The 23,958-nt window shown below is 40.6% G+C and overlaps 1 protein-coding gene and 1 long non-coding RNA gene across 3 annotated transcripts; one reads left to right on the forward strand and one right to left on the reverse strand.

The window, feature by feature from the left end:
• Positions 1–205: 205 nt before the first annotated feature.
• Positions 206–23,958, forward strand: mideasb (mitotic deacetylase associated SANT domain protein b). Of its 2 annotated transcripts, XM_083543617.1 has the most exons (14): positions 206–1,953; positions 1,998–2,907; positions 5,625–7,573; positions 9,626–9,916; positions 10,193–10,544; positions 10,760–10,826; positions 12,184–12,326; positions 14,865–14,968; positions 17,207–17,282; positions 17,769–17,857; positions 18,787–18,930; positions 19,015–19,137; positions 19,440–19,624; positions 21,800–23,958. In XM_083543617.1, the coding sequence occupies exons 3-14, from the start codon at positions 5,990–5,992 to the stop codon at positions 22,035–22,037; spliced, it is 3,396 nt and encodes a 1,131-aa protein (XP_083399743.1). In that variant the 5' UTR covers positions 206–1,953; positions 1,998–2,907; positions 5,625–5,989; the 3' UTR covers positions 22,038–23,958. The 2 variants fall into 2 exon arrangements, with proteins under 2 accessions (XP_083399743.1, XP_083399744.1); XM_083543618.1 differs by lacking the exon at positions 1,998–2,907 and having other exon boundaries at positions 285–705.
• Positions 20,314–21,789, reverse strand: LOC310727395. The gene is made up of 2 exons (XR_014534009.1): positions 21,059–21,789; positions 20,314–21,021 (listed from the first exon to the last, which is right to left on the reverse strand). It is a non-coding gene; the product is annotated as an uncharacterized lncRNA (long non-coding RNA).

The following is a 23,958-nucleotide window of genomic DNA, read 5'->3' on the forward strand; positions in this document are numbered from 1 at the left end:
GACGCTGTGGAAGTCACGTGACATCCCACACTGAATTTGGTCGCTGAATGATGACGACAGGCAGCGTTCTGTTTTTTTTTGTTTTGTTTTTTTGTGTGTGTGTGTGTGTGTGTGTGTGTGTGTGTGTGTGTGTGTGTGTGTGTGTGTGTGTGTGTGTGTGTGCGTGCGCGCATACATGCGCGTGGGCCGGGGGGGTGGATGCGCGGGGGCCGGGGGGGTGGACGCGCATGATTTAGGTCAGATATCGCAATCTGGATTTGACAGATTATCCAGCTTCACTCCAGTGTGATAAACAATAAATCTAACTGCTTCTGATTCAATAGCCGTGATATACTGGCCTGTATACCATTTTACAGTTATATATTAAAGCTTGTAATGAGAAAAAAAAAATACATGTATTTAGGAAAAATGGCTTTAAAAGTTGCTCAGTCAATAAATCAGTTCAGTAATTCAGTAGTGTAATTGATGCACAGTTCATAGACAAATTGCTGCATAAAATTCCTCTAGTGTAGGATATAAATGTTCATGAATATTTAAATGTATTTAAATTAACCGAAATCGTTTATAATATCGGATTTTTCCTTTAAAGCAATGTGCTCATGTTACAAACTAGGAAGTGACGCTTGAAAGTTTTTTTTTTTTCGCCCCTGAAACTAAGAGCTCTAAAGCAGAGTGTACAGCAGAAGTGCTACGTGAAATATTGAGGTACAGTATAATAACCCTGATATTTCCTGCGTGTTCACTTTTAAATTCGGTGTGGCTCGAAATAGAGACGAGTTCAGCTTGGTGCAAAAAAAAAAAAAAAGAAAGAAAGAAATGCTCGGCAGATAAAAACCTGATCGTTTCTAATGCTTCAGTTGTTTCCTTGTTCACATGACAGAAGTACAGGACCAAGCTACTGCAGATGTTTCCTGCAGACTAGAACCTTACAAGGGTGGCCAAAGAATGTAGGATTATTAAATAAAAAACAAAACATGTTTGTTCCCCACTTTTAGAATAAATCAGCATGCATTGTATTTATAGGGCTTGAGGTTTGTCAGACCAAACTGCGAGATCATACTTTCTATAACTATCTGACACCTTCCTAGTTGTGTGCATGCTTGTGGCAAATTTGTAATATGCATTATTGCTAAGTAATGGCATATCTTTGGAAAGGGGTTGAGAAGTTTTTTTTTTTTTTTTACACTTGCATAACCAATGCGCAACTGCTACACAGTATTAAACAATTACTCCTCATTTGAACATTTCATCGATTAGTTCACTTACCCACACAAAACAGTCTCAAGGAGTGTAGAATTAATATCAGAAAGGACTGCAATGAATGTTGGCTTTGCACTTTATTTTAAGCGACAGTAGACACACCATGCAACACTCTTGACACATGGTTATTGAGGATCAGTGTCTCCTTTCTCTTGGCAAGCATGCTTGGTCATGCCTGTAGCTGTTGTTCTGAACGCCTATGTAGCCTGCAAGGTATAGCAACGTGTGTGTGTGTTTTGTGTGGTATGATTCGAAAGCTTTCTGGTTGCTGTTTTTCAGTTGAAGTGAGAGGAATCTATAAAATACTATACATTTTGTATCTGTCAACCAATCGTTTTATTCGTACTTGGCCTTCCTGGGTTATGTCGTATCAGCAGGACATGAGAACATAGGTGTAATGCGGCATTTGAAAGAATCTGAGCATTTTTCATTTTCAGTTTCTGGGAAAAGGTCATCGATCATGGCCATACTGTATAAGCAGTAGGCCACCCTGAAGTTTCCCAGCAGGAGGGGTCTCACACGTTTTCTAGCCATTTGGTGTAAGAAAGGAATCCACAGGGCCTCCAGATTTACTGTGTAAAAACAACTCAGATGCTCAATTATAATCCATTAGAGGCATATGAGAACTTGTTATTCCTGGAGTACAAAAACCTAGGAATTAAACCAGTTAGTGTTGAAATGGATTCTAAACTTGTTTTCTATCGCATGTATGAAGAGCATGTTTCGTAGCTGAATAGGCATTGTATTTGTTTTATTTAAGTTTCATTTTCATGTGAAATGCTCCATCTGTAGGGTTTCAAACACTATAGTTTCAATTCACTGGTTTTCTAGGTCTTTTGTGGGTCTTTCTAGGACTTTTTAGGTCTTCTGTGGGTCTTTCTATATATTCTGTAGGTCTTTCTATATATTCTGTAGGTCTTCTGTAGGTCTTTCTAGGTCTTGCTGTGTGCAATAATCTGATTAGGGCCTACAGTTTTCACTTATTCTTGTTTGTTTAGTTCTTCCTTCCCCCTCAAAACAACAAAAAAGGGTCTGGATCGTTAATGTACAGTAATGGTTTAAGAGCTGGTGGTGTTGGAGAGTTTTTTGGAAAGTTGGTTCCTCACCCAGACTTTAAACACCGCATTTTCCCTCACTGACGGAATTTCCCGCACGACCTCGGCGCGCTCGCTGTACTACCGACCACGCCCCCTATCTGGAAGTAATGTCCTTATATGGTAGCGGAAGTGGGCGAGGCCAAGCGGACTGGAGGATCACAAGACTGGAGCTGAAACAGAAACGTGGTGTTCGGTAGTGCTTCTGGACTGCGCCTTAAAAAATAAATAAATAAAAAATTGACAAAAACACGGAGCCTGACGACGTTTGTGCAGAAAGATAGCAAAAAAAACCCCCAACAACACAGCGTGCACTTTTTCTTCCGATCCCTACTTGCTCAACGTTTTTGCACAGGACCTCACCGATTTGTGACTGTTTTTTTTTTCTTTTGAGAAAGTCTTGAGTAATACGGGAGTGAGGTCAGCATAGCATGACTCAACCCTGGATGTGCATGCAGTCATTTCTGGGTTATTGCTTTTCCCTACAGCTTGGCGCATGGACACACAGGAGTTGCTTTCCTTCTTTTTTTCACTGCGATCTCTGAAGAAAGCGGTAAGAGTGGTGTTTACTATTATTTTATTTTTTTTAGCGTCTGCAAAACTAGATCGTGGTTATGTTTACCAAAATGGAGGCCACTTTAAAACAGTCCATCGAGTAGATTTTTGTAAACAACCCCGAGCTCCGTCTGCTGGAGTTCAGTTTTTAGCGTTAAATAAAAAGGAAACATGGACTAGATTTGGCATTGCAGAAGGTTACATGTGCGATGGTCGATAAGTTGGGCTTTACAGACAGACAGACAGACAGACAGTTGACAACTCAGAAGCTGAAGGCAGGCAGTGCTGGTGCTTCTGCTGCTTCTGCCTTTACTCCAACACAATGTCCTCATCCTATCTTGGCCTTTATACAACAGTACACCCGGTGTTAGTGACTGTATAATCCCTTTTCTGCAACAAAAGACTTCTCGGAAATCGTGCTGAGCTGGCCGGACTCGGAAACAGGGAGCTCCGGCATGGCCACGGGCTCTTATCCCAGTGTTTACACTACAGTAATGAGAATAAAAGATAAGAATAGAAAAACGACAGCATTTCCATTTCAAGCATGGCGCTTTGACGGAATTACAATTCACTAATAAAAGCCATTATGTGATGGCACTTGACATTACATGCCTATTGACTGTGCATGGCTCCTGCACTCTGAGGAAATCCATAGTACTACACTGTACCTCTCCTCGCCCATTGTTATGGCTCGTTCCTTTTATTGTTTTTTATGTATTTGCACCGGAATGTGAGGCCATTCTGTACTTTAAAACAACAATAAACATATAACATACACTATAGTTTGTAAACTCAGAATAAAGGTAAACTGTAGGCCTTCCTTTCCTGGTAGTCGTTTTGCTTCAAATGTTGTTGCTTTAGTATTTAAATGTATTGTAGCATAAATGTATTGAATGAATGATTCCGATATTTATATAATTAATGGACTGCAATACGCTTAAAAACAAAGGACAGCTTTTCTACTCAGAAGGTACACATATAGGAATATTTCTAAATGTATCACCAGAGAAAATTCTAGCTTGCTTATGGAGCATTAAACTGAAGGACTTCATGTAACTACTGAACTCTGCCATAGTCAAAAGTTCAGAAATGAAAAATGCTGTAACGCCTCATTATACCCACCGTGATCCAGCCATGGAAATAGCCATCGATGCTGGGAGGGGATAAAAAAATAAAAATAAACAAACATACATTTGTTTTAGTACTCCTATGTAATTCCCATACTCTATATGAAAACTGCTCACATTCGGCATTTATAAAGAGCACTTTAAAACCAAGTAGGCCACTATCATACAATGTAGCTTGTGTCAGACCAGTACAGCGCTTTAAAACAATACTGTTTAATATATATGTGGTATGGGAATCAGTCCCTAGCTTAGGTGCTCTCTATTCTTTTACACGTGTAGTGGATTTATACAAAACAATGGCATCTGGCTGGAAGAAACCAAAGCCTTTAAGGATATAATATGGTGATTGTCACTTGTACAATTCTAAATGTCAAGAGCACTTGGATTGAAACAATTTGCACACGACTGTGCACGCCTTTCTCAGTGTCTTGCATGAACATGTTATAGAGCCGTAATTACGACGGTCCACATGCCCCCCCCTGTGCTTGCCTTTCATTCCTTTTTAAGGTTGCACATGCAACAAATGCATGAACAGTTTAATCAGTTGCCGGTGTTGTACGGGTATGTTTTCTGTTGCAGCAGAATCCGAGTGCAAATGCAAATAGCCATGTGTCATCTAAGAGCATGCTGGGTTTCCCCCCCTTGTACTTTCTCTGTTCACTTGGCATAAGCAAAGGCAATCCATGTCGGTGTTGCTTTTTAATGAACAACCTGGTGAATCTTGCAGGAGCTCATTCTTAATTTATATTCATATAACAAAGGTGGGTTCTGGGAGTGAGGAGCTGCATCTTCAGTGTGAAGTCAGCACATTTTCAGGACCTAAAAAGCCTCATTGGAGATAAATAGGACACGGGGTCTTGGTTGCAGCACCCACACATAAAAACTGTTTTTTTTTTTATTTTATTGTTTAGCAGAGAGGCAAATTCAGAGCTAATCAAATCACAGAATAGTTTTCATGGAGAAGTGTTTTACTGCTGACAAATGTTAAACAAATAAAAGTGTAAATTGTTCTGGGATCTAAAAAATAAAACAAATGGTAGAAGGAAAGGTTTTAGGTGCTGTGGGTTTGAAAATATGAATGAGCAAATTAATATTGTATACATTTATTTGATGTATATTTGATATGATCAATTCATATTTCGTTGCTTAATTTAAAATGACTGATACATTCACACATGCTTTGGATTATATAGAGATTTTTCTTTCTTTTTCTCTTTCTGGAACCAGAGGATAATTAATACGGTGTAATTGCCAAACTTACAGTTGAGTTTTCCAAATATACAGTTGATTGCGTTCTCACTTTTTCTGCTGTGACTCAGTGTGGTATCATTGGTGGTTTGCTGAAATGAGTGTACTCAAATGGCTACACCATAAAATGTCATTTTACAACTCCATATACAAAAAATTATCAGCAATGTAACTTGAATGCAGTCTTCATTTTTTCATACCTTCATAACTATCATACTACAGATACAGCTGCTACACAACTGTTAAATTAACTTTTTCTGTATTCATGAAAAACTGTGGGAAAATTTCCTTTTTAAATGCATACACGTTTGACTAACGGTTTTGGTCTTTCTTTCTTTAGGTTGTCACTCATGAACACACAACAGCAGTCAAGAACTGGGAGTTTCAGTTTGCCTTGTTACACAAGGGGTAAAAGAGTACTTGGTACAAAGCAAAGCAATAGACATGTTTGAGGGTCTGTCAGTTGACTGTGATTTCTGCGAATGGGATGCTGCAGTTTTGCATTTTAAAGCTGACTTTCATTCCAACTATGCTTAGCAGATTTGGATGACCACACACTCTTTAAAACCTCTAAAATATATTTTTTGAATAAAGAGCGACGTAAAAGATTAATCTCAGTGGAGAGAGCTTGGTGTGCTTTGGAGGTTTGAACTCTTTTTTACCCCATCACAAGCTCGCTCCAGCCCACTCTTACCATCGTTATTCATGATAGTCATGAGTTTGCCAGCGCAACAGAAAGCCAACCCAAAGAGAACAGGCAAACGCATCACTTTCTTTAACGACCAGGCCGTTGCAATGAAAGAAGCATCTCAGCGCACGGAGGGCTCCTACTATGGCATGGGGCCCCCTCCCTCAGAGACTGGCCACAATGAAGCTGTGGGTGTGGAAAGCTCCACTGCGGATGCACCACACATGTTTCTCAATTCTGTCATTTTCAGCCCAGAGAAGGGCAACCAAAACCGAGGCCATTACCAACAGACTATGCCGATGAAGTGGTCTCACCAGGACCTGTCCCAGCAACCTCAACAGAGACCCGCAGCCTGGAATCAAGGTGTCACAACGACGACTTGGGCTCAGAACTATGCTCCGTACATGGGATCGCATTCTGGTTTTGTAAAGCCAGTATCTGAAGGAATTGCAATGCCACAGCAACAGCCAGCTGCCATTAGGATGGCGGAAAAGCAACAGCAGACAGCTAACACAGGCGGTGACGCTTTTAGGGACACTTCTAAAGTCAGCAGTGGTCTGGACTGGGAGCAGCAGCAACATGGCTTTCCGCAGGGCCATAAACCGACACTTTTCAATCCTCAGCAGAATGTGACCTCCACCACTGGAAACACATCGGTTCTTCAGCCCTTTCAATTAGCTTTTGGGCAGCCCAGGCAAAACTTGGCAGCGGGTTATTATCAGGTATTTCATGGTAACAGAGCCTTGCAAAATGTGAATTTTGTAAACAGCCCCCAGACAAATTCTCAAAGTCGAATTCAGCAGCAGCTTCAACAGCAGCAGCAGCAGCAACAACAGCAGCAAATCCAGAGACTGATGCTCCATAAACAGCAACTTCAGCAGCAAACACAACAGCTAGTACAACAACAAATGCTGCAACATCAACAACAGACACAACAACTAGTGCAGTCGCAACAGGCACAGCCTCAACAGCAAGCACAGCATTTAAACCAGATCCAGCAGCAGTCAATACAAATGTCACAACAGATACAAATACAACAGCAAGCACAGCCACTACAACAACAATTGCAGCAACATTTGCAAAAATCTCAGCTGCAGCAGCCGCAACAGACCCAATCACTAAATCAGCAAAAAAACGAACAACTACAAAAGCTGCAGCAAATTCAACAAGTAGTGGAATTTTCCTCTTCTGGTAAACAACTGCAGTCGCTTTCCCAACCTGAGCAATTAACAGTGCAATCCCAGGACACACCTGAGCCAACACAGCCCCAGGAAAATGCTTCTCAGTGCCCTCCTGTACTTCCTCAGGCATCCACTGAGGCGCAACAACCTGGACCCCGGCGGTCTCGGCGCCTCTCCAAAGAGGGTGGAGGACAGGCAGCAGAGAATCCTATCCTCATGCCTGTTGAGCAACACACTCAGAGCTCTCATAATGGAGCCAATGAAGCAAGCGAGACCGGAGCCAAGCAGGCCATCCGAGCTGCTCCTACAGGTGTCATCCAGAGCACGCGGCGAAAGAGGAGGGTGTCCCAAGAGGCCAATCTGGAGACTTTGGCTCAGAAGGCCTCTGAGATGGAGTCTTTACCTTCACATACAGTCAAGGTAAGAGCAGCAGGACACTTTAGATGATACTGTGAAATGAAAGCATGAATACTGTGTCCCGTTGATAAAACAAGAATAACTATTCCATGACTGTGTCCTCTCATGTGTGGAAGACTTGCATGATTAGATTGCGCACAGAACGCATTTCCAAATGAAATGCCTACTTGTTCTGCAGGTTTCTCTTGTACTGTGGCAGAATGCTTTCAGCAGAATGTGAATAAAACAGGTGCTGCTGTTCTAGCTCTTGTGTCGATTCAAACCACTGCCTCTGCTGACGCCTCATGCAAATTCAAGTGATTGTTCACTGCCATTAGATCTACGCTCATCATTTCTTTCTGCTATGTTGTACGTATATGTATGTAGGCATGTATACTCGGCATATTATAGGGTTATTTAATCAGAATTCATCGTTTTGGCACTCATACGGTTTATTTATTTAAATTTTTTTATGTATTTATTTCATGCATGCGCTGTGTGTGTGCTTTTTGGTTCCCATGAAGAAGAAGTTAAAGGATGTATTAGGAAAAAGATTACACGGTGCTATAGGTTGTGCCTGTGTGGACTTTAGAGGTCCTCACTTTAAGTCTAGGGTGGAGCTGGAAGTTGAAAGGAGTGTTTAAACATCCCTGACTGAAAATGGCTCAAATTTGTCAGTTATGAATATATTGTATGGGTACAAAAGCAAAATGGTCAAATTATAAAATTGGCCAACTTCATATCAACCAGTTTTTGAGATGCTACAGAGTTTTTAATGTCACACCTAACTCAAGTTGCTGTCTGTTGTAAATATTAATAGATTGAACAAATAGATAGAGTGAACAATGAACAACTGCTGTAAGAAATGTAGATGTGTTGCACATTAATCTGTGCATTGTACCCTTTTGCATATTGATAGGTTTATTTTAGAAGAGCACAAATAAAAAAAGTGCTCGTTTGAATATGCATCTTCAATGTATGCATCTGTCTGGACATGTTTTGTCTTTTTTTCATTTCTGTTGTTCCTACATTCCTACATATTGTTCTAGTTTACTTTACTGGAGAATGTTAAGTGTAAACTTGGTGTTACATAAGCTTTTTTTTAAGAAGGTCAGCATTTCCAATTGCGATATATTGGATGTGTGGGTGCCTGTGCTACTGACCCCAGGCACACGAATAGCCCTAAAGCACACTCCAGTAAAGAAGTTAGTTTTAATTCAGTGCTGTGATATGTTCTCATACTTGTTTTGGCCTGGCCACTCAAAGAAACAGGAAATGTCTAGAGAATACAGGAAACAAGGCCTTTGCACGAGGGTTTGTTCTGTTCCTCAGAATCAGGTGAAATTGTATTTAAAATAAAGAGGATTTGAAAACTGGTGGTAATAGAGAACTATTTTTTTGTTTCTATTAGGTGTATATGCAGTTCATTGAGAAGAAATAAGAACTTTGGCTTTGTTTTTACCTACATGACCACAACAAAGCTTAGATTTATTTGCCTGAGATCTTGTAGCTGCATGCCTTTTTTTTCCCCCTTAACAAGCTCTTGATACAAGCTACTGCAGGATATTTGTGCATGCGCACTACCTTCTTCTGGCATGCAGTTATAAACTGCAAAATTTATTTTTCTGTTAGAAGAGAAACGCTGGAAGAAGTTATTGTCAGCGGGTCTACATGAGTTTTTAAATGTTATTTATAATAGTTTTTTTAGCTTTTTTACACATACAAAAGACCTACAAATTTAATATATTTTCTGAGTAATGAAGGAGCCTGAAAAACAATATAATGCTTGTGTGCTGTCTAGTCATTTCCAATACACATGTTGCAGATATTTCTCGCTTTGATCATTACACTGGGTACGTGGGGTTCCTCAGCTGAGAATGTAATGCAGCACCTCTGAAATTATAATTTTTTTTAAATCAGAGTTCGTGTTCCCTTTATAATCTTTAGAAGGTTTTTTTTTTTGTGATCAACATGTTTATACATTATAATTACAATAAACGATAAAAATGTTGTCAAATTGTAATTTGCTAGTCTTTGTGTTCGGGTGTAAAGATTCTCTGTGTTACATATGCACAGGAGTCTCACAGGTCCTGGAGCCCCCTGGCATCAGGCCCTGGTCGAGAAGATGAAGAGATGGAGGGTTTGAGTGCAAAACGTGCGAGAGATGAAAGCCTGGTTCCTCTGGTGATTCCGGTGTCGGTTCCTGTACGGCGGACAGACCCCACTTCTATGGACCAGGAGCAAAATACTCTGTCAGCCAGTTGGCCTCAGCGACCCAGTGATCCAAACCGGACTGACCACAAACCCTCTGTCATTGTCACACGTCGCCGCTCGCTACGCAACTCCCTGTCCGAGAGCTCGAGTCAGGTGAATCCCTCATCAATTCACTGACCATGATCTCTTTTTGATCCACTGTATCCCCTATTACTTAAAATCTGGATTAAAGCTTTCACTATAATCCCTAGTGTTTGTTTTTCCATCTTTTGAAATTTAATCCAGACATGTTCTCCTTCCCCCCCCATCACTTTACTTCAATAACAAAAAGAAATAATAACCACGCAGTTGATCCAGCCTAATAAAAATGTTTCAGTGAATATTGTCTTTTTCTTGCTGTTATTCACCAAACATCTTTTCACACTCCAGAATGGCGGAGCTGATCTTGGTGGCGAAATAGATGGCAAATCTTCCAAAGTGAAACGGCGTCCCCGTCCGGAGCCGCTTTTTATCCCGCCGCCCAAAGTGAGCACTCTGATTGCGCCACCTGTTTACTCCAGCATCACACCCTACCAGAGTCACCTTCGCTCGCCAATACGGCTGGTTGATAACCCGCTTACGCTGCCCCCCTACACCCCACCGCCCATCCTTAGCCCTGTGAGAGAGGGCTCGGGCCTTTACTTCTCGGCCATCCTCTCTGCTGCAGCAGCTGTCGCAGGAACACAGGGCCTTCCTCCGCCCGCTACGCCCAAATCAGCCACCCGTAGTCTCCTCCGCTCTAGTGAGTGCCCCACACATGCACCTCCTACTGTACTGCATCTTAATGTTCATATGACTACTTCTGTGAACTTGTTGAACAAACACTTGTGCTTATCTGAAAGTGGATTCAGCATGCGTTTAGGAATAATTGTTTCTGAATCCTGTTGATTGTTGTAATTATCCTTGACTGTAATTATGTGTCAGTGATGGTGTCATTTGTTTTTGTTGTGTGTATAGACAGCACTGAGATTACTCCTCCAGTATTGTCTGCTATGAGCGAGGCCACTCCTGTCAGCGTTGAGCCGTAAGTACCGACGGTGTCACACGCTCGTATACGTACTGTTGAGTCCTTGACCTACTTTTGCATCCAAGTGGAAGTGCAGTAACAGCATTCTATTTTTCACTTCCACCTCTAACACACACACACACACATCACTTTTATAGAACTAATCAGCCTAAACCGTATTGTTTAGTCTGCATGTGCATGCATATGCGTTTTAGAATGGTTGGCCGTGCATCTGCTATTCTGACTCCTTTCAGTTTGATTGAAAACGCTGTCAGTTTCGGGTGACTGTTTCAGTGTCACTCGTCTTGGCTGCGGTAGTAGTGTTTCTGTATGTGTGTGTGTGTCATTGGGGTATCAGCAGAGAGAGAGTAGAGATGAGATATCATCTAGTATCAACCGATTTGCCTTGAGTGAAACACACACACGCACACATGCATAGACAAACAGATAATTTATGTAGGCTTTCCAGAACTGTGTTAAAAGCATATCCTTGAAGAAATCTTTATCTGTGGATCTGCAAACAGGAGCAGGTGTTGTTTACAAATGTTTACATAGCTGTCCTAAAGCGCACTTACACAATAATGCATGGTTAACATTTTAGATGTAGAAATAAAACTACTCGAACTATATTAAATATTTGAATCTATGTAACTGTAGATACCAGTTGGATTTCACTTGAACTGACTGAGATTAGTCAAAATTGTCGTCATAGGTGTTTCCTCATCTCTGGATAGATAATGGTGTTATGAGGGTTAATCAAAACATTATATTAGCATGCTAATATGGTTTTGCAAACTGGTTTAATTTTCAGTGTGATTATTGACTATAGATCGTATGGAGCACTAATGTTGTGTGAATTATCCAAGGCCAAAGTCTCCACACTCTTGTAGACCTATAGGTCAGAAAGGCAGCTCTTCCACGCCGATAATCTCCCAGCATTACCCAGCAGGATGGTAAAGCAGCCTGTGCTAAATTACCACCTACATGACGCACACCTCGGAGTGTATCCTAAAAATAGCTCATAAAAGCTGATGTTGCGTTTCTAGTGAGAAAGAAAAATAATTCAGGGGAATTTTAAGCATCTTTGATATGTCAATAACGTTTTATCCAGAAAAGCAAATTATGTCTAAAGAAGGGCAGGCAGATTTGATTGAACAATATGGTTTTGTTTATACAGACTGTTGATTTGAAAAGTATTAACAGTGATCATAGGAGTTAACTTCTCTGCCGAAATCCCAAATGATTTTTAACCAAGTGCTTTATTTAGCAAATCTCGTTTCAATTTCTCAGGATTCCTTTTACCGCATGAACAGTAAAATACATCTTTCTTTTTCTTGTATTATTTTCTTTCGTTATCTCTCGCATTGTCTCTCAGGCGGATAAACATTGGGCAGAGATACCAGGCGGAGGTGCCCGAGCTGAAGGAGCGCTCAGCTGCACAGCTTGACCCACACAAGGCTGAGCTGGTGTGGGCGCCACTGCCTGAGCTGGAGTCCAAAGGCCAGCACCAGGAGAGAGGTAGCTCTATTCAAACACGACGTACTCTGCGCTTCTTCTTTGAGTACATTTTAGAGTGAAAGTAGAAAAGCCTTTTCCTCGTTTTACTGTTGTATAACTACCTCTTTGTAGTGTTGAAGTCTTGTGGATCAGTCAATCTAAGTGTACATTTGTGTGTATATTTAATAAATTACAAAATAGACTATATGGACAAAAGTTTGGGGACAAACCTGACCATATGTTCTTTTTAGTCCCCATTCACTGTTCTAATAACCTCCACTTTTCTGGGAAGATGTTCCACTAGATTTTGGTGTGTACCTGTGAAGATTTGTGCAAATTCAGCCTCAAAGGGATTAGTAAAGTCAGGTAATGATGGAGGGCGAGGAGGCCTGGGGTGCAGTCAGGGAGTCCAGTTTATCTCAAAGGTGTTCAGTAAGGTTAAGGTCAGAGCTCTACAGCTGGCCACTCATGATCTTCAACTCCAACCCACATATCCAGATCTTCGTGCAGCTGGCTTTGTGTATGGGACATTGCCATTCTGGAACAGGTTTGGTTCTCCTAGTTCAAGGGAATGGAAAATGTAATTCTACTGCCTATACAAATGTGTGTCTCCAACTTTGTGGTAACAGTTTAGTGAAGAACCACATATGGCAGGTGTCCCAATACTTTTGTTTATATAGTGCACCGGCAGTTTATTTAACAAAAGCTATATATTTAAATGTATGTAAGAACAGCCACAATATAGTATAGTTTGTTGTTAACATTAGTAGCTACTAAAGAAGCTTTCCCTTGTCACAGGTAGTCACGAACTAGGTTTCTGTATTTGAGTGTCGATTTGTGTCTGGGTGACACATTTAGAAGAAAGAAAGGTGGCTTGCTTCCAAACTACAATATGCCTTGGAACTAAGTTTCATTGAGGTCTTGTGCCTTATATGTATTTGCATAAGGCCATTATCAATATAGCAATGATATAGATTAAAAATGATCTGTCAGCACAACTTTGTATTGATTCTCAATAAAGGCAAACCATTAAAGCCAAATATATTGCCCCCCTCAGCATAACTGAGAGACCAGTCCACTTTAGTGTAGGGGTCCTATACAGTTCTCTTGGTATACTCCACTCATACACTTGACTACTTGTTAAGAATATTCCACCTCTCTAAAAATAATTGCTGATTGTTCTGCACCAGTGAACTCTAAAATGAGCATTTGTCTTTGTAATATGGGGTTTACACACTCCAGACGTTTTACAATTTACCTCCCAATTTAGTGTGGGCAAACTGTTTAGCAGTGATTGATCTGAGCCACTCAAAGATAACTTGCTCATCTATAAAAATAGTATTACAGTCATTAAATGTGCACTTTAAACTAAAATCCAGAACCCTATGTACAGATTTGTTTGGCATAGATCTTAATGTGTATGTTTCTTTAGTCAGCTTTTATATTGAAACACATTCAGTTGATTAGCCTTTGTGATGGAATGTCCTTCCATCTACCTGAATGTATAAATCCTCCTTCTTAGAGTCTCAGGTCTGCATTATAGAGTAATTGTATAAAGCTGTACATATGTCTGGAGCTCAAATCAGCACTCAATATTTCGCTATAGTTGTGAATTAATTTGTTACCTGTGTGTGTGTGTGTGTATGTTATGTTAGGGGTACACAATTTTTTTTTCCGAAACAGGGCTTTCGGTTCGGTTCCTTTTTACTTGCGGAACATAGCTGAAATCTGAGTTTACTCAGGAATGTATTATGTGCCGGACCACATGTTTGTTTAGATCCGCCTCTGACTTGAGGCGAATTTTTAGATTATTAAACTTGAAAACATAGACAACAATGCCATGGGTATAAAAAAAAATAATAATAAAGTAGATAAATAAGATTTGTTTTGGCATTGGATGAAAACGCTAAAGAATCCATAGCACTAGCGTTAGCGGCTAACTCTAGCGATATGGATTCTTTAGTGTTTTATGTCCAGCTTCAAGAATTTTCATTAAAGTGAGAAAATCTTGATCATTTCACATATCAAGGAAGTGAATAAATGCAGGTTAGAAGGAATAAAGACATTTGTCTGCTGAAATAAGTAGAACAGTTAATTAGAGCATATAGTTAGAAAATTAAATATTAAACGTAAAACAAACACACGCACTTAAATACACATCTGTATTATCCAATTGGGGTCTAACAAATGTAAACTATTTTATTTAATTTTTCTATTTATATATTTTTTTTTTTTAGCAATTTAAATGTGTGGCAATTTAATTGATTACCTAATAATAATAATAATAATAATATATTAATAATAATAATAATAATAATAATAATAATAATGATATTAAAGTGTATTGCATTAATTAGATTTAATCGATTTTAATTTTAGAATATCTATCTATCTATCTATCTATCTATCTATCTATCTATCTATCTATCTATCTATCTATCTATCTATCTATCTATCTATCTATCTATCTATCTATCTATCTATCTATCTATCTATCTATCTCTAAGATATAACAATAGATAGGTGTTTATTTATGTGATTTTTTTTTTGTGTCTGCAGTGAATGACCTCATGCACTTAGCCTGCTCCAGTGCAATGTGTGGAGGAGGGACAAATCAGGAGCTGGCCATGCACTGTCTGCATGAATGCAAGGGTGATATCATGGTGAGTGTGAGATGATGTAAGGCTACACCAATATGATCTCAGTGACATGCATCACCTTTGTCCTCTATACCTATTTCCTTTCCTATAGTACTTTTATGAAATTTCCATAGGGATTTAAGCTGATGGGACTGCATCACAATACGTGAGGCATTGGGCCAAATATCACACCTGACGTGAATGAATAATCACTGTTTTAATGCTTGCGTGTTCACAAACACAATTGAGGGGAACTTGATTTGTGTTTGTGTGTGCTATATGTTTACAAAGCTGAACCAGCAACAGCAGCACAGAGGCCAGTCTGATAGTGCTGAGCTATCAACTCTGCCACCATAGCAACCTGCTGTCAATACCAGAGACACATGCTGTCACACGTGCTACTGTGTTTGAGCTGCAAAGCTGTTTTGATTTAAATGCCTGGTCTGTTGCTTTGTTTTGACTCCTTCTTTTATCCCAGGTAGTGCGTAAGGACATGAATTTGTCCTTCTGCATTTGTGAAACTGGTCACATGTTTTTGTTCTCATTGAAGTCTGCTTACACGCTGGATATCAACATGTGCACACCTGATTAGTGTTGCATGTACTTAACCACGAGATGCAAGAGAAAAATTTAAAAGGAGGTGCGATGTTTTGGTGTGGTGGAAAATTCAAGGTGCTGAACGGAATAAAGAACTTGAAATGTAGTGTGGCAGGTATGGCGTAATGGTGCAGCGAAACGTTTTGCTGCGTCAGAGCTCCAGGGTCCTTGGGTTTCCCAGAGCTCGGGTTACTGTCTGTTTGGAGTATTGTTTTTCAAAAAAATGTGCTGGTAGGTTGATTGTCTTCAGGTTTGAATGAGTGGCGGATTGTGTATGTATGGTGCTTAGTGATCGACTTGGGCATATTCCTGGCTTCAATATATTTCAAATCCATTTTGACCAAAACTGAAACAAAGAAGTTGATTCACTCGAAGACACTATATAGACAAAAGTATTGCGATAGCTGACTTAAGTGGTTCTTCCCCAAACAGTTACCGCAAAGTTCAAGGCACACAATTGGATAGGATGTCTTTGAATGCAGAAGCATTACATTTTCCATTCCCTCGAACTCCGAGTCCCAAACCTGTTCCAGCATGACAATATCCCTGTGCACAAAGCCATCCACAAAACATGCTCCATGATGATTTAGTTTACCTGGGTTGGAGTGGAAGAACATGAGTGGCCTGCAAAAAATTATCCGGGTTGAATCTAAGCGCTGCAACTGCACGCCAGGGCTCCTCACCCTCCATCAGTACCTGACTACTAAAGTCCTTGTAGCTGAATAAGCACACTCCAAAATCTAGTGGAACATATTCAACATCAAATGGGGATTAAATGTGGAATGATGTGCTCAAAAGCACAAATAAATTTTATGATCAGGCATCCACAACTGTTTGTCCATATGGGGTATTTTCTCTGATTATTAAAGCTAATAAACACTATTGCTTTTATTCTTTTTTTTAAAAAGAAAGTGTGTCTGTGTTTAATGTTGTATCTCCACTCTAATCAAACCGCTTCATTTTGCTTTTTCGCTACTTCCTTTGTTTTGGTTCATCTGATTGTTTGGATTTGGTCCTGACCACAACTCCACCAGATACACTTCCCTGCTCAAACAATCAGCGTTGCTCATCACATCATTGCTGCTGTGCATGCTGCTCCTGTGCAAAGCCTCTGTGGGTCACCATCACACCCAGTCTCTGCGACCTAGCTCACTTCTGCAGAAGTAAAATCAGCTTTTTATTTGCTCAGGTTTTGGGTCTGCAATGTAACAAGCCATTTCCAACTGTGGACGGTGTTTGCAGCTTGAGAAATAAATCAACAGATCACAGTCAAGCTGCAGGGAGAAAAAGAGAGAGAAGAAGAGAGGAATATTAGCCAGCGACTGGTGCTGCTTGGTTAAACGCCTCCAGCAAAATACTCTTGCCTATGTTGCCAAGGAGATTGAATGTGTCTGGCTCTACTCTGTTACTCTTTTTCATTTCTTTGTCTATCTCTTTCTTTCTCTCTCTCCTCTCTCTCTTTCTCTCTCTGCTTTCCGCTGCATGTGCACCATATTGTACTCTTTTGTTCTTTTGTCCTATTATATAATTAAATCCTACACAGCTGGCCATGACTTTGTCTTGTTATTGTCTTTCACAGAACTGGCCAATGATTTAAAGTTGTATGTTGTCATCTCGGTTCAAGTTGAAATCACTCTTATACCTTCTCTTATTTATTTTATTCAGGGAGCTCTTGCCCTTCTTTTGCTGAAAACCCCCATATTTCCAAAACCTCATCCTCTGGCAGACTACCACTACTCCGGTAAGTACCCAACTTAATGTTGTCATTTAGAAATTTGTTGCTGCCTCTATCTTTCCACCCAGCTCGTCTTTAGACCTCTGAGCTCGGCTTCCTGCCTCTCTGCCCCAGCAGGCTTTTTTTTCTGTGTTGGAATTCCATGCAATGCTGTCTCTGTCTTTCAGCCATAAACCATACCAGCTGAGTACTGGGGGAGGGCAGGGGCAGCTGGGATTACTGGGTGAAGGAGTGGGGGTGGGTCTGGGGTTGCCTGTTGGAGATGTACAGAGCGGGTGAGGGGAGAGAGGGAGGGAGAAAGAGAGTGTGGGCAGCGTGTTGGCGGCATGTGCTTAATCCATAGATGAGGACAGGAGCACTATTGTTTATGTGCCAGTATGTGTTCTGGCTGTGTGCCTCGTGTGTGTATCTGTGTAAGCGTCCATCTCGTTTACTTCAGACTTCACAATAATTGCCTGACTCATGTCCCCGGTCCTTCCATCTCTCCATCAGGCTCAGACAGCTGGACACCTGAGGAGAGACGCTTATTCAACAAAGGCATATCTACCTACAAGAAGGACTTCTTCATGGTGCAGAAAATGGTATCACCCCACATTTTTACTATCTTAGATTACACAATTCTTTCCAAATAAAAGACCAGGCAATAAATCTCAGACATAGAATTATAATCTACAATTTCTTTAAACAAATAAAGAATTCGATTAAATTTGTATAGCGCTTTTACCAATTGACTTCGTCCCAAATCTCGGCATTACAGAATTAAATAGATTGCAAATAATACCTTTACATTTCTAAATCAGTCTATATACGTATATCCCTCGTAAGTTTAGCACTAATAAGCAAGCCAGTGGCGAACAATGCCAGAGTCATTCAGAACACTGCACCCTTTTCTGTCCTGAATGCAAATGTGTGTCATTGCTGTTCTTATTGTTTATAATACAATGAAACGATGCGCTTTTCATTGACACTAGACACTGGTGAAACCGATGATCTCATCAATTGCCAGCAGTAGCTTTAGTACAGTAGTTAAGGGTCGAGTCATGGAACAGTATACAGACTGCAGTGTTGTACAGAGTTCATCAAAATGAAATCAGCGTTTATGTATAGTTTATGATTATCTCGATGCACTTCACACAAGATTCTTTCACTTTCTTTTTTTCCTCTAACCTTCCTTTCATCATGCCTAACACCTATACTCACAACCTCAAGATCATCAGTCTGCATTTAGTGTTCCTTATTTAGGATTTTTTGTGTGATCTTATTCGCTAGCTAGAAAAGAGGCCATTCGGAACATAACAATATTTGCGTCATAATAATAATTTACAATTACATTTATGTGACCACAAGTGTTATAATGGAATTACATTTTGATTTGATATTTCACGCTGTGTTGTCTCTGTTACACAACACTTGTGTGGATTATACAACAGGAGGTCATCTTGTCCATTTCTTTATTCCTTTATTTATGGATTTTCTTTTCCAACACATTTTTCTGATGCTTGATTCAAAGATAAACTCCAAGACAGTGGCTCAATGTGTGGAGTTCTACTACACCTATAAGAAGCAGGTGAAGATCGGCAGGAACGGCACGCTCCTCTATGGCGAAGCAGAGCTTCCTGAAACACGGCCCACAGAGGAGGAAGTGGACTATAAAGTAAGTTTGTGTTGTCTGCGCCAAATCTCATATGGACAGGCGAGGAGTGGTAGGGTTGGTAATCTTATCTGCCGTCCTGAACAGGGTTCACAGAGATTTGATTTGCGAAAGGAAGAGGAAGACGACAGGAAGTGGGAGGTTTCAGGGGACAGGAAGCGAGAGAGCAGCCCTGACAGAGTGTCACAATCTTTACAGGCCAATGAAACGGTGAGTATCAAGTTGCCTTGGGGTAAATAAAGGTGGAAATGTAGAAATGAGTGTTTAATAAAATAGCTCAGTAAGCAGTTTGTTTTTCATAAATGAACAAGATTAAGTAAAATATGCAGCTGACTGAAATCCAGAAACATTTTTGTAAGACTCATGTCTGCTGCCCTCTTGTGGCTAATAACCGTAATAACAGCAAACTTCTCTAGCTGTAGCAGCAGCTGTAGTAAATGTTCACTGTAGATTAAAAACATCTCATGCGTGGTATCTTCCCTGCAACTGACAGTAAGTCTCTCATCCCCCAGACTGGTGCAGTACTGGTCTTAAGGAATCAGGAGGATGGAAGACGGGATCATCCGACCATTGCGGTGAGCCACGCCCCCTCAGTGCCTGCCAAACCCCGACCAGAGAGCACAGTGCGGAAGGGTGCGGTCGGGACAAAAGGTGCTGCTGCACAAGAGGGGGAATTTCCTTGCAAGAAATGTGGAAGGTGAGACATTGAATAGTGCTCAGTAATTAATATATATATAAGCAGTCTGCTTATCTACTAAAAAGCCTTTACACAGATAGGTGTGATCTACAGAAACACACTGAGAGGTGGATATGTGGGTTGTTACATCTTGTTGATTGAAGAGATTTGAGGAACATGCCCAGATTGTTTCAAAGCTGCTAAGAAGTTTTTAGTTACTTGAAAAAAAATCACTCTTTGCAAAAGCATCTTAGAAACATCAAACCCTGAGGTGACGAGGCTACAACAGTTCCACTGCATAATTGGAAAGTCTAGAATAGAACTGCAAAAGCATGTTTTTTTTTTTTTTTTTTTTTTTCCCCCCAGATGTTCTTGTAAACAACCAAGTGACCTAAGTAGATCTTTTGATTAGTAAAAATCACTTCTAATTTTTTTTTTCCGCATTCGTTTCATCTGCATTCGTTATGTGTGGATTGAAGAGATCTGCGACAGCTCTGTTTCTCTGCCTGATGTCTAATTTATGCTTCACAAATCCACACTGGTACAAGCAGGCGTCAAAACGATGTGCAGTCGTGGCAGCTGTTAGTCACTGTGTCATGTGTATGAACCTTTTTAATTACTTGCGATCACATTGCCAGCTTTTGTTGTTGCTCATCTGACGTGCTGAAAATAACTTTAAAGCTGTTAGAATGTGTTTTATTGTGTGTGTGTGTGCGTGTGTGCGTGCAGTCCTGTTTTTGTATGTGCAGCAGTTTTGCAGTGTTTTTAAAGGCAGATGTGTCACTTCTCTTTGTAGTTTGGCTCAACTGCAAAATCTAGAGAGGTTCCTGCTTATGTAGGCATGCTTACGGGTTCGAATCCTACTATCCAAGGACGTCTTGATGTACTTGACTTTGAAGCATCACTTATATCACTGTGTTTTGTGCTGCTTTTTTCCGTGTACTCAGGAACACGGCGTGCGTTTTCTAATAGGGACGTTTTCTTCGAGTAATCTGCATCTGAGTATAAAAGAGTCGAGAGCTATGAAATCTACTATCTGATTCCAACAAGGTCTCATATCAGTAATGGCAATGAGCGCCACTGTTTTTATCAACGGTCTCTTAGCAACTGAAAGTTTTGAATACTGTTTATACCATGCCCTCTGCTGTGCTCCTGCCTGCCTAGTGACTGAGTGCAGGTTGTGTGCGCACGTGTACGACTTGGAATATGAAAACATCGCGTACGCTCTGTCCTTCTGCCCACTCACCATTGGCCACTGCTGCTCATTTGCATTTTGCCAGTGCATCTGCTCTCGCTTTGTCAAAGGACGAATCTCGCTCATACTCTCCACTTATCAAACGCTGCGGTCATGTTCTGTGTACGGTTTATAGTAAAGCATGTATACATATATAAAGCAAATCAAGCAGTCAGGATTTGTCCTGGAAATGTCATTTATTAACATTAGAAAAGCCACACCTGGAAATGTCATTTATTAACATTAGAAAAGCCACAAAGTGACTCTTCGGGGGTTAGTAACCAAAATGAACGATTTATATGTACACGGTATCATACAGAGCTTCTTTAGTTAAGGTGGTTGCTAAGTGATACAGATTAGATGATTAGACTTTCTGTTCTGGATGGTGTGGTCCACCACAAAGTTGTTATATTCAAAAAAATATATATATTATTTAATACTTTTTAAGCAGTGTATAGTTACAAACGTCTGAGAAACAAGTTATTTCTCATCAAGATACACTTATTCTCTCAACGACAGCTGAGTAAGCACAAAACCCGAAGCACTTTTGCATTTTCCCTTCCAAGCAATGTCTCTATTTTCTTTAAGTGTTTAACATACACATGTAAACTGTTACTATACATACTGTATTGTAAAAATGTTCATGTTAAAACGGCCTCCCAATTGGTTAAATTACACCTGTAACATGTACATTAAAAGATACTTTCCTTTCTAACATTGTTGGAAAGCTGCTCCCCACGATATAATCCTAAAATCCGCAGTGTATAACGGTGCTTATCGAGGCAATGTAATTCTGTTTGAAATGTGCATATGAGAACAACAGAAATACCTGCATTATTACCAAAAAATTATCTATTTATTTATACCTTACTGCCCCACGTAAGCTGCCGTGTAGTTTAGTCTTCATTCCCTCAGACTGGAGGCTCACTCGAAAGTGTGCTGTGTTTTTTTTTTTTCTGCAGGATATTCTATAAGGTGAAAAGCCGGAGCGCTCACATGAAGAGCCATGCCGAGCAAGAGAAGAAAGCGGCGGCTCTCAGGCAACGGGAGGCCGAGGAGCGTGCAGCGGCAGCGGCTGCAGCGGCCTTACTGGCCTCCCAACAGAACGGATCGCGAGGCGAGCAAACAGCATCGCGGCGAGCCAGCAGTGAGGACTCCTCCGACGAGGAAGACTCGTCAGACGACGAAGACTGGCACTAGCAAAAACTCTTATTCTGCATGGTGGAGCTGGGACGCTTCTCCAGCACGACCTGATACACTGGTCCTTGTGAGGAGGAGTAACTTGACAGATGGAACATGAGCAGCTTCAGGGACTAAATTACTCCCTTAATGAGTGTCAAAGAGAAGCAGTCAGGGTTTCTCATTTGGGTATAGGGCTATAGGGAGTACAAGCCAAGGGATTGTGTGTGTGTGTGTGTGTGTGTGTGTGTGTGTGTGTGTGTGTGTGTGTGTGCACGGTGGCAGGCATGCGTGTGTGTGTGTGTATGTGTGTGCGCATGTGTGCCAGAGAGTTAGTGTCAAAGAGAAGCATTCAGGTTTCTCATTTAGAAATAGGGCTATAGGGAGTATAAGCCAAGAGTGCGTGTGTGTGTGTGTGTGTGTGTGTGTGTGTGTGTGTGTGTAACACACTGGTTACAGCCCAGGAGTTCCACCTGCTTACTTTACCCACCTACCCAGCACAGACTCACTTCACCTCTTATTATTCGCTGTGACTCGGACCGCCATACAGTCAGTGTTCTGAACATTGCAGCAAGACATACAAACTGGCGAAGACAGGAGGACGGATGAATGTCACTCTTGATCCCGACCTTTTGTCCTCTCTTGATTTTTCTAAATGAATTGTGTTTGTGACTTTTTCATGGTTGACTGCCAAAAGCTTTGCACAGCTGTACTTGTGCACCTGTTTTTTTTATTTTTTTTTTTTTTGTTTTTTTTTTAAAGTGCCGTAAATTTGGGCTCTGGTGTTTTTGTTACGTTACTTCTTGCCACCTCGCTGATGCCTTTGGATGTTTTTGACACTTTTAATTGTGACATGACAATCAATTTTACAAAGGTTCTTTTTTATATATCCAACAAAGTATCATTGTTTTTGATATATTCCTTATTATTATTATTGTTATACTTATTATCATTATAAGTGTTCATTGTACATGTTTTATTGGGTTTTTTTTGGGGGGGGGATAGGTAAACTTTTTTTTGTTAGTTTCGAAGTTCTTTTAATTATTTAGCTATTAGTTTATTTAAGACTTTTGCTACCTGTGTTTGCGGATTGTTAAGCTTCTCCAAGGTGTCAGGCAGGAAAAGACAGAAACCGAGGGTGAAAGTGCAATAGAACAATTTAAAATCAATGATGCAAATGTGCTGCCGTTCATCCCTCCCTCTTCCTCTTCCATTCCCTGTTCGTCTCCATCATGACCGGAACTTGAACTGAAGCCGAATGCAGCATCTGTTGAACAAGATCGTTTGAAGATATTTATTTAATGCTATATTAGGATTAAGGGGGAGAAAAAAAGAGAACAAATATGCTTGAGTGGCTAAAGAATGAAGCGTAACGTGTTTGTCGATTTCTAGGGCTGTGCCTTCACACTCCGACTTTGATGGCCCAGCACTTGGTGATATCACCATGGCAACAGAGGCTGCTCAATCTCATACCCCCCCATCCTCACAGAACAGCCACACTGTGGAAATCTCAGCCGAGAGCAACTGCTCCAATTACTGCTCATCACACTTCAGTCTGCTATGCACTCTGTGTCTGTCTGTGTGTGTCTGTCTGTCTGTGTCTGTCTGTCTGTCTGTCTGTGTGTGTGTGTGTGTGTGCGTGTGTGTGTGTATATATGTTAACATCTTTGTGGGTGGATGTACAAGTGTGTTTTTGCACACATATGTGTATGTGTGCATGTATGTGTGGATGTGTATGGGTGTTAACACCAATAATAAAAACTGTTTCAAACTCAGAGCCAAGTGAGAAGGAGAAGCTTCCAGAACTGTTTAGTTTTTTTTAAATATATAAATTCTGTATTTGTTGCAAACTTGTGAAGAGACTGACCTGCTCTTTTACACCCTTTGTTTGAAAATTAATATAATAATGAAATTAAATAAATACAGGATTTGCTGCCACGGA

The sequence above is a fragment of the Silurus aristotelis genome (assembly GCF_946808225.1).
Source record: "Silurus aristotelis genome assembly, chromosome: 6".
NCBI lineage: Eukaryota > Metazoa > Chordata > Actinopteri > Siluriformes > Siluridae > Silurus > Silurus aristotelis.

Excerpts from the sequence above, each read along its gene's own strand:
- mideasb (XM_083543617.1), top strand. The coding sequence starts at position 5,990 with ATGATAGTCATGAGTTTGCCAGCGCAACAGAAAGCCAACCCAAAGAGA. Across the intron at positions 19,138-19,439 it reads CTTTACAGGCCAATGAAACG|ACTGGTGCAGTACTGGTCTT; the intron begins GTGAGTATCAAG and ends CTCATCCCCCAG. Across the intron at positions 19,625-21,799 it reads CCTTGCAAGAAATGTGGAAG|GATATTCTATAAGGTGAAAA; the intron begins GTGAGACATTGA and ends TTTTTTCTGCAG.